Here is a 9,810-nt window from a genome sequence, read left to right as displayed (position 1 = left end):
ACATACACATCTCAACATCAACTGTTCAGAGGAGACTGCGTGAATCAGGCCTTCATTGTCGAATTGCTGCCAAGAAACCACTACTAAAGGACACCAATAAGAAGAAGAGACTTGCTTGGGCCAAGAAACACGAGCAATGGACCGGTGGAAATGTGTCCTTTGGTCTGGAGTGCAAATTGGAGATTTTTGGTTCCAACCACCATGTCTTTGTGAGATGCGGTGTGGGTGAATGGATGATCTCCGCATGTGTATTTTCCACCGTAAAGCATGGAGGAGGAGGTGTTATGGTGTGGTGGTGCTTTGCTGGTGACACTGTCTGTGATTTATTTAGAATTCAAGGCACACTTAACCAGCATGGCTATCACAGCATTCTGCAGCGATACGCCATCCCATCTGGTTTGGGCTTAGTGGGACTATCATTTGTTTTTCAACAGGACAATGACCCAACACACCTCTAGGCTGTGTAAGGGCTATTTTACTAAGAAGGAGCGTGATGGAGTGCTGCATCAGATGACCTGGCCTCCACAATCTCGCGACCTCAACCAAATTGAGATGGTTTGGGATAAGTCAGACCGCAGAGTGAAGGAAAAGCAGCCAACAAGTGCTCAGCATATGTGGGAACTCCTTCAAGACTGTTGAAAAAGCATTCCAGGGGAAGCTGATTGAGAGAATGCCAAGAGTGTGCAAAGCTGTCATCAAGGCAAAGGGTGGCTATTTGAAGAATCTCAAATATAAAATATATTTTGATTTGTTTAACACTATTTTGGTTACTACATGATTCCATATGTGTTATTTCATAGTTTTGATGTCTTCACTATTATTCTACAATGTAGAAAATAGTAAAAATAGAGAAAAACCCTTGAATGAGTAGGTGTTCTAAAACTTTTGACCGGTAGTGTGTGTGTATATATATATATATATATATATATATATATATATATATATAAATCTGGACAAATAAGCAAAGCATCTGTTTATCTTTATATTATACTTATATTATCTATAATAAACTAAACGGTCTCCATGCTGATTCTTTTGATAACATCAACATTTCACAGGTACAAAAGTTATTACAGCAGAATGTGTGGCAAGTCTCTTAGATTTTGTTCTCCCACCTCTAAATCTCTCTCTTTAGTATTTTCTTATACAAGGTTAGCACACTGAGCTAGTAGCTTAGCATCCCTGTCTGTCTGCCTCTGCCTGTCCACTATCTAATTGCTCCTGTTTTCATGCATCTTCTCAGCAATTTGCTGTAGCTCCATGTCCATAGCTGCTAGGTTTTGCAGCTCCTTCTCCTGAAAAAACACACACACACACAGTGTTATTATTGCTTAATTACATAGCTTCATTTTGGCTACTATCCAAGGCAGAAAGAGCACTGATAACAATGTGAAACCTCACAAAACTGCATTTATTGTGTGCATTGATCCCTTCTGGAACAGCGCAATCCCTTCAATAAAACTCATTTTAAATGGCCATATTTCACACCATGTAACCGCTGCTCCTGGAATCTGACTCTCCCCTTAATTAGCCACTACTTTCCCTGGATCCTAATACAGTCAATAGTGTAGATATTCCCACTGCAGGAGTCCCAGTGTAGAGGACGCTACTGCAGTGTAGTCTGAAGACTGTCAGGATGAAAAAGAGTAGCCTGGAGTCATCCATTCTCTCCCCTCCACATTGTATTACATCGCTCCATCTCAGGCGGTAAGATTTATACCCGGGCCGCACCACTATCAGCTGTAATAGGGGTGGTTTGGCACGGCGGGTCGTGAGGGAGAGGGGATGTTCTGTAATTACGGAGGTTTTGGTGCAATCGCTACTGCAGCCATAAAAACCGCAGGTCAAGAGAGAGAGGGGAAAAAGAGATGCACTTTTCTCTACAGCTAGAAGCACAGTCATAGCCTATGGTTTTATTGCTTGCAGATGACTTCCACAGTGCAGAGGACACCATTCATTTCAGGGACACACATCTCTTGTTTAGCCTACTCCTTCTGATCCTTTTGAAGCCTGTCGGTGCCAAAGAACAATGAGTTGCAGAGGAATATATTAATAACCTTATTAATTTGCTTAGTGAGCCACAACCACTATCTAGGAGGACATGCTTGGAGTCAAAGGGGGCCTTTCTCTGCATGTGTTTGTACCTACGCTCACTCACACACAGGCTTTTTCCGTTCTAGAATATCGAGGCTCATTTTGAGTTGTGAAGCCTCAACCTGAGCCAGGTCTCCTAGAGATAAGCATATGGTTTCTGCTATCCAGCAGAGAGGGCAGTCTCTTCCCACAGCAGACTACAGAGAGGGAAACATCCAATATTGGACATTCATCATTTTCATGGCTTGCAATGTGTTTTCTCACTTCAATATAAAAACTGGATTTTGATGTCTGTGTATAAGAGCATAAAACATCCAAAACCTGATATTTCATTTCAGTTATCTTTCAAGAGATCTTATCTGAGAAGTTCAAGATGATGCTTATGATAAAGCCTAGTAATTCTCCATTCATAAAGGTGAATGTTCTGTGTCATGTTACGTAAAGGTATTTTGTGATGTTGTTCAATGTTACCTCCTCTGGGGTTAGAGGTACGCTCTTCTTCCTCTCCTCTTCTGGCTCTGATTGGCTGGCCAGCTGGTGCCTCTTCAGCAGCTTTGCCAGTTCCTCCATCTTAGCCAATCAAATCACATCAAATCAAACTTTAGTGCATTAAAACATATCTGTACGATAAACAATCAAAATAGAAACAGTTGAAGGAAATACAAGAAACCAAAGTGTTTAGAAACATTGCAAATAAAATCAATACAATCATACAAACTAAAAAAGCATTAAAATATTTGACCATAGGCCAGTCTAACAAGATAGGTGGTACATAGAAACCTTATGTGATGGTGTGAGTGGCTCTATGCTTCTCTTCCACCAGGTGGGGTGGTAGTATCCTCTGTACGCCCAGGGAGAACGTTTCTCATATATCTCCCCCTCCCCCAGGAGACGACTCTCCCCCTCACTCCTCTTCTCCGCCAGGTACCTGTCACAGAAACACCAGCAGAACCTATACTCAGGGTTGTTTCCCGGACACAGATTAAGCCTAGTTCTTGACTAAAAAGCATGTATTTGGCTGTGTCTGATATGACTACAGCCACATAGACATAGTGGCATTTGAGACATTAACTATTGGAGACAGGTTTTCATGTAAATATTCTAAAATCCACATAAAAACAATATGCACATTTTCCCACCAGATATGTTTCCATCAAATTGACTGGTTGCAGATACAAGGCTGTGCGTGATGACATAAAAATGCACATAAAAGTAACTTTTGCGGTTAAATTCCCATGCATTGCATTTTCAACTCTACTGATGGTTTTCTCACAAAAATGTTTGCATTATATAGCAAGTGTACCCACTCTGGAATTGGCAAATGCGCTCTAGCCCAGGGTTTCCTAAACTGGGTCCTGGGCGTGCTGACATAAACCAGGTTTCCATACAACCTTTTTATGCTAGTGAAATGCATGTCGGATAAAAACTGTCATGACAGGCCTGATTGAAACAGAACATCGGTATCTTTTTTTTTTGTCTGTAAAATGAATTATTCGAGAAATGTCGGTGGGGGACCACCGCGAACCACTGCTGTAGGCAATCTGGAAAGGAGCATCAAACTCATCACCTTGCACTTTCACCACCCTGTAAAGTTCATCATATAATTTATTTCATCTGCATGCTTTCCGGACGAGTAGTAGTGGGAGGATCACACAACATGTCATCGCGTGACTCCAAGCTTACTTTGATATGATGGTTATTATATCAATATTTGCTCATAAAAGCGTTTCCATCTACATTTCTCGCATAATACATTTTGTAGATGCATGTGATGTCCTTTTGTAAAATTTTTATGGGTGAAGATTTATATCAGGCAGCCCGCGATTTTAGTTTTTATTTTAAAAATACAGTAAAATTACGAGGAATTCAGCTAAAAATGAGTTTAATGTAGGATTTCCCCCCCCAAGTATTCCCACGAATAAAAAAAGAGACATGCGATCGTGTCTCAATGTAATCAAGCTATGATATTATTGTTATTTTCCAATACAATTTCTTTTTGGGCTTAGTTGTGGTCAATTTACAGCAGGGACCATAAACTAGATTCAGCCACGGGCCGATTTTTTGTTGAGCAGATGGTCAGCGGGCCGCAACATAATTACAAATAATTTGTAGACTGCAAATAAATTAACCGCAAGAAACCCAAGCAGATATAATATTTGACTAAAACATAATAATTTCAAACCTTGCTTACATTTGTATACGATATATGCGTGGGAATACTTGGGAACAGATTTCTTAAATTAAAATCACTTGGAGCTGATTTGCTGGTGTTTTAAGTCTATTATGTCCAGCAATGAATTATTATTATTATTTTTTTTTTGCTTGTTTTGTTTTTTGCTCAGAAAACAAAAATCGTCCTGTGGCTGAATCTAGTTGACTACCCATGATACACTCCTGAAAAACAGTTTCTGAAAGAAAATAAGATGAATAGACAGATAAATACCTCAGAGCCCCTTGCCTCTCTCTCGCTCTCTCCTCCTCGGCATCTCCATGCCTCTTCTCCTGTTCTTGTTCGTCAGAATCACTCCTTCGTTCCTCTTCTTCCTCCTCTGAGGAATCCCCACTGCGTTGGTGATGCTTGTTGTGATGGTATCTGTTTGTTGGTTTCCAGATTCTCTTCTCTCTATTCTCCTCTTCTTCTGACTCATCTGATCTATTTTCCTCCGATTCCTCGTCTGATGAGTCAGCACCTCGTTTGTGGTGTTTCTTGTGGTGATATCTGTGTGTGGGTTTCCAAATTCTCTTCTCTCTTTCCTTCTCTTCCTCCTCTCTCTTTTCCTTCTCATCATTCAGATCCCAGGACTCCTGACTGCAATCTTCATTTTTGTCATCTCGTTTGTGTAATTTCTTTGGGGTGTACCGATAGGTAGGCCTATATCTCTTCTCCTTCTCATCGCCCACGCTCCAGGACTCTTGGCTGCGTTCCTCTTCTGGCTCTTCTCTCTCCTCATCTAAACCCTCTTCATCTCGTTTGTGGTGTTTCTTTGGGGTGTACCGATAGGTAGGCCTATATCTCTTCTCCTTCTCATCACCCAGGCTCCAGGATTCCTGACTATGTTCTTCGTCTGGCTCTTCTCTCTTTTCCTCAGAAACCTCCTTATGATGATACCTGTGCGTTGGTTTCCAAATCCTCTTCTCCTTCTCGTCTTTGAGGTCCCATGACACCTGGCTGCGCTCTTCGTCCTCCGGTGTCTCTCTCTTCTCCTCCTCAGACTTCAGGCGGGCCTCGATGTCCTTCAAGTCAGCCCCTGGAACCTCAGGCTCAGGTCCATGACCTTTGACCTCCTCTTCATGGGTCAGCACCTCCTCATCACTTTTCTTCTCCACAGGAGCAGCATGTTGGGCACCTGTAGAGGAGGTGGAAGGAGAAGGGACATTCAAAGGGCATTCAATATCCACAGTATCTACTATTCTGTCATTGTCTCATATTGTCCGATTCAAGCCCCGCTCTGCAAGTTCCCCATCAATCAAAACATAGACCCTTCGAGAGCTTATGACTATAAGGTTCTATCTGCATTTTTGTCAGAATTGAGTTATTGACATAGCCTTGTTCTGTTCAATGTTCTCTACCTCTAAATACCCCAATTCATGTTGTTAAGTTCAAAATAATACCATATAAAAATTGCTGACATTATTCAAACCAATAAGGGTTTGGAACTTTAAAGCCAATTCTCTCCGAATCGTCTTTTTACAGATAGAACCTTATGTTCCCAAGCTCTCACTTTGATTAGTGAATTTTGGTGACCATTGCGAAATGGCACTCAACAGTGTTTGGAGAAAGCTCAGTATCTGTCTCCCATAGTGGCATATATAAATTCAGCTAAGTAGAATTGACCATAAATACAGAAGCAAATCTAGGTTGCTCTATTCACATCTCCTCAGCTGGTTGCCAGGTTGCAGCTCCATATTTCTGGTCTCTGTGGTAGCAGAAGCCCACTGAGTCCCTATGACCTACAGTAAGAACTCTGTTTAACATTACTGTCTGCATCAGCAACAAACGGTGCCGTCCTCCAGCAGGAACAGTTCTTTCACCATCTCTGCCTCCAGTCAATAGTCTAAAGCGGCTTCCTCTGCTCTTCTCCTTTCCTTAATGTCCCTTATGAAAAAAAGGTTGCAGTCTGAATGCAGTATAACTGCAGTTAGCTGCAAATACTGCGTCCAAAATAACACTGTTTATTTTTACTGCAATCATTTTGCAGTGTAACTGCAGTTACAGTGCAGTATACCTGCAATTACTGCGTCCAAAATACCACAGTCGATTGCAGTTACTGCACTTTTACATTTACATTTACATCATTTAGCAGACGCTCTTATCCAGAGCGACTTACAAATTGTACTTTTAATTAGAAGGGATTTCTACTGACATGACAGAGCAAGACACGCAAAAGGGATTTCTTGGTAGCATCACACATCATGGCAGACAAACAAGGTTCATTAACCCCAGTCTTATAAACAAGCACTGACATCATATTGCTTTCACAGCTGGGGAAGCCACACTGTACACTAATGAAATGCACCTTAGATTCAACTCTACAATAAAGAGCACTTTTCTCCTACAATATTTGTCAAGATTTATTTCTCTCAATATGATGCTAGCTTTTTTTATGTGCTGCTTTTGAAATACAACAACTGATGATGTAAAGAGTACTTGCCTGCTTTGAGAATATCTTTGCATTCCTGATCCAGAGGGTAAGAGTGAGGTTTGGTGAGTGCCTTGGACAGGACCTCAACCAAGCACCGTGTTACCTAAAATACAGTAACAAGCAACCTGTCACGATTTTCTCATTAAAGCATAGAGTGTAATTTCCGTTGTATAAAAATGCTATTTCTTTGCAATCTGAGTTGTCCAGAGATGAAAAACATGTTCCTTACCACATCTTCTCTCTGTCGTTCTTTTCCAACGGGAAGTAATAGATTTTCTGTAAATTCGTAAGAAAATGGGTCAGAATGTGGTTCTGTGTTGAAAATAACTTACTTCTCCAAAACAATCGTATATGAGGTTCCATTTTGTTTTGCTAAATGAACGTGTGATATACACAGAGTATACAAAACATTAAGAACACCTCCTCTTTCCATTGCATAGTCTGACCAGGTGAATCCAGTTGAAAGCTATGATCCCTTATTGATGTCACTTGTTAAATCCACTTCAATCAGTGTAGATGAAGGGGAGGAGACAGGTTCAAGAAGGATTTTTAAGCCTTAAGACAATTGAGACATGGATTGTGTATATGTGCCGTTCAGAGAGTGAATGGGCAAAACAAACGATTTAAGTGCCTTTGAACGGAGTATGGTAGTAGGTGCCAGGCGCACCGGTTTGTGTCAACAACTGCAACCCTGCTGGGTTTTTCACACTCAACAGTGTCCTGTGTGTATCAAGAATGGTCCACCACCCAAAGGACATCCAGCCAACTTAACACAACTGTGGGAAGCATTGGAGTCAACATGGGACAGCATCCCTGTGGAACGCTTTCGAAACCTTTTAGAGTCCATGCCCCTACGAATTGAGACTTTTCTGAGTGCAAAAAGAGGGGGGAAGGTGTTCTTAATGTTTGGTATACTCAGTGTAGATTAGCAATTATAAAAACTTTACTCAAGATAAACAGTCAAGTAGAGAAAATCCGCCATACAATGCAAAAAAGGCATGCAACACTCTCACGCAGAGGCGCTCTCCATGGTGCTGGAATACGGCTACTATGCTACATGCACAATTGAAAACAAACCGAATTCACCCATAGCTTACCTGCAAAGAAAGACGCAACCAAAGCAAAAACAAGCACAAGTTTCATCATGGAAGAATTAGATTATCTCCCTGTGGAAACAACATAGAAAAGAGCTGATAACTAGAAGCAAAAACTCTAAAGACAGCACTGCCAAGCCAGCTCCCCAGCTCCCGTTCTCCCTCTGTGTGTATTGGAATGGTTGTGTGGGTTCTTCTGCAGTAGCTGGACGCTTCTTGTCTGAGAAGTAGGGGAAGGCACACCATATATGGTGTGGAAGAGGCGTAGGAGGGCTGTGGACGACACCTGCGTCATCATTAGATTAGATCCTAATCAGCATGTGTCCTGGGTCCATCCAAATTAATATCACATGAGACAATAACCTACAGCAAGATGTCAACAGTCTTTTGAATACATTTGTTTGAGGAATGCAACAACTGGCACCAAAATTCTAAGCTGTGTCAGTGTGTTTACATCAGACTAGGGGTCAGTAACAGAGAATTGGGTGCAAAACAAGACGTTTCATTTTGATAGATCAAAGTTCAGTCCAGGGATTAAAGAAAATATGTCATCTCTCCAGAACCCTTCATCTAATATATATTTCTCCTTTGAGTCCCCCAGTTACCGTTGTTTTCATCAGTCTCTGAGAACAGTTATGCAATACTTCTATGATCTCTCTTTTGCTTAGGGAATGTTTCATTATTTTAACATAACCATCGCAGCCCCCTGCCGAAAAATAGCATATCTGTCTTAATATCTTTCGGGGATATCTAGGGATTGAGAGATAGATAGAGCGAGAGAGCGGGTGGGGGGAGAAAGGGGAGATGTATAATAATGAGGGAGATGTACTGTGTAAGAGTGTGAATGAAGCCTATTGCTATGCCTCTGGAGGTTCCCACAAGGGAATCTTAAAAGCTCAGATGCGATGAATTATAAAGGCATTCTCCCCAAAGGTGTGGGAACGTGAGTGTGTGTGTGTGTGCGTATGTGCATGTGTACATGCATCCGTTCCGTGTGTGCGTGTGCTCCCAGTGCTCAAGCCCTCATTAATATTGAATAGATCCATAAAGAGTGGAGGCTGTGGAGGGGGATTGGGACATGATCCCCCAAAGCATTCAGACAGGTATTGTGAACAAGCTTCTAAACCATCCCTGTGTATGGCAACCAACGCTGGCCTTTCATCCCAGTCAGGCATTAACATGCAAGAACAAAAAGCAACAGGTTGGAGCTTTGACCGACGACTCCCCGACTCAAGAGGGATACAGCTACTATACAAGCACATCTCCATTTATCTGGAAGTAACCATAGAAGCACCACATTGTGCCTGCGAGGGGGTGAAACTTTAATTAGTACTCTGATCAAATGAGTACTTAGATAACCTATAATTAATCCCTCTTTTAAACTAGGATCTCTTCTCAGATACAGTTGAATTGACAGTTGCTAGAGAGGGATGTGGGAGGAGGAGACACATTGGAAGTAGGGTCATTATGACCTGTGCAGCTGTGATTTCAAAGCTCTCTGATTACTTATGCATTCAGGAAACAGACGACTGGATCAGGCTGCTTTGTCTTTGCGTCTTTGTAGTGCTCACCGCTATTGTCTCTTCACTCTCACAACAGATGACTACAATCCCCACGCTTCTAGAATCACCATTGTAATTTAGGATGCCTTATCAATATACTCCACACAAGGACCTGTCTGTATGCTACCAATGGGCAGTGGCCATCAGCAGGGACCAACATGGCCTACAGTTACCTCAGGGAGAAGCTTCAGAGAAGTACCATTGTAAAGCCGTTGGGTAATGCTCAATAAATATGTAGATTAGACTATCCAATGCCTGATTACAATATTTTCTTTTAACTACTGGCGGATGCATCCATCTCATCTCAGTGTCATTCAGTTCTGCTAATGAGAATTTAGCATTACTCTCATTCCCATTTAATATATTATGGACAGACACAGAGGTGAATGACTCATAGAAATGAGACTGCAGAAACCT

General features: G+C 41.7%; 1 protein-coding gene across 1 annotated transcript; it reads right to left on the bottom strand.

Annotated features, from left to right (window-relative positions):
- Nucleotides 1-922: 922 nt before the first annotated feature.
- On the bottom strand, nt 923-8,022 carry LOC121552445 (golgin subfamily A member 6-like protein 22). Its single transcript, XM_041865382.2, has 7 exons — nt 7,835-8,022; nt 6,967-7,013; nt 6,747-6,840; nt 4,538-5,441; nt 2,875-3,022; nt 2,566-2,664; nt 923-1,295 (listed from the first exon to the last, which is right to left on the bottom strand). Exons 1-7 carry the CDS (start codon nt 7,881-7,883, stop codon nt 1,212-1,214), a joined length of 1,425 nt encoding a protein of 474 aa, XP_041721316.2. The 5' UTR covers nt 7,884-8,022; the 3' UTR covers nt 923-1,211.
- Between the last annotated feature and the right edge of the window lie 1,788 nt (nt 8,023-9,810).

The sequence above is a fragment of the Coregonus clupeaformis genome, chromosome 36, assembly GCF_020615455.1.
Source record: "Coregonus clupeaformis isolate EN_2021a chromosome 36, ASM2061545v1, whole genome shotgun sequence".
NCBI classification, from domain to species: Eukaryota; Metazoa; Chordata; class Actinopteri; order Salmoniformes; family Salmonidae; genus Coregonus; species Coregonus clupeaformis.
Note: the sequence above shows the minus strand (reverse complement) of the source record. Positions and strands in the feature narration are given on the sequence as shown.

Coding starts and splice junctions, on each gene's coding strand:
- LOC121552445 (XM_041865382.2), bottom strand. CDS start 7,883: ATGATGAAACTTGTGCTTGTTTTTGCTTTGGTTGCGTCTTTCTTTGCA. Junction 3,023..4,537: donor GAGAGGCAAGGGGCTCTGAG/GTATTTATCTGT, acceptor TTTCTGTGACAG/GTACCTGGCGGAGAAGAGGA. Junction 1,296..2,565: donor TACCTCTAACCCCAGAGGAG/GTAACATTGAAC, acceptor GTGTTTTTTCAG/GAGAAGGAGCTGCAAAACCT.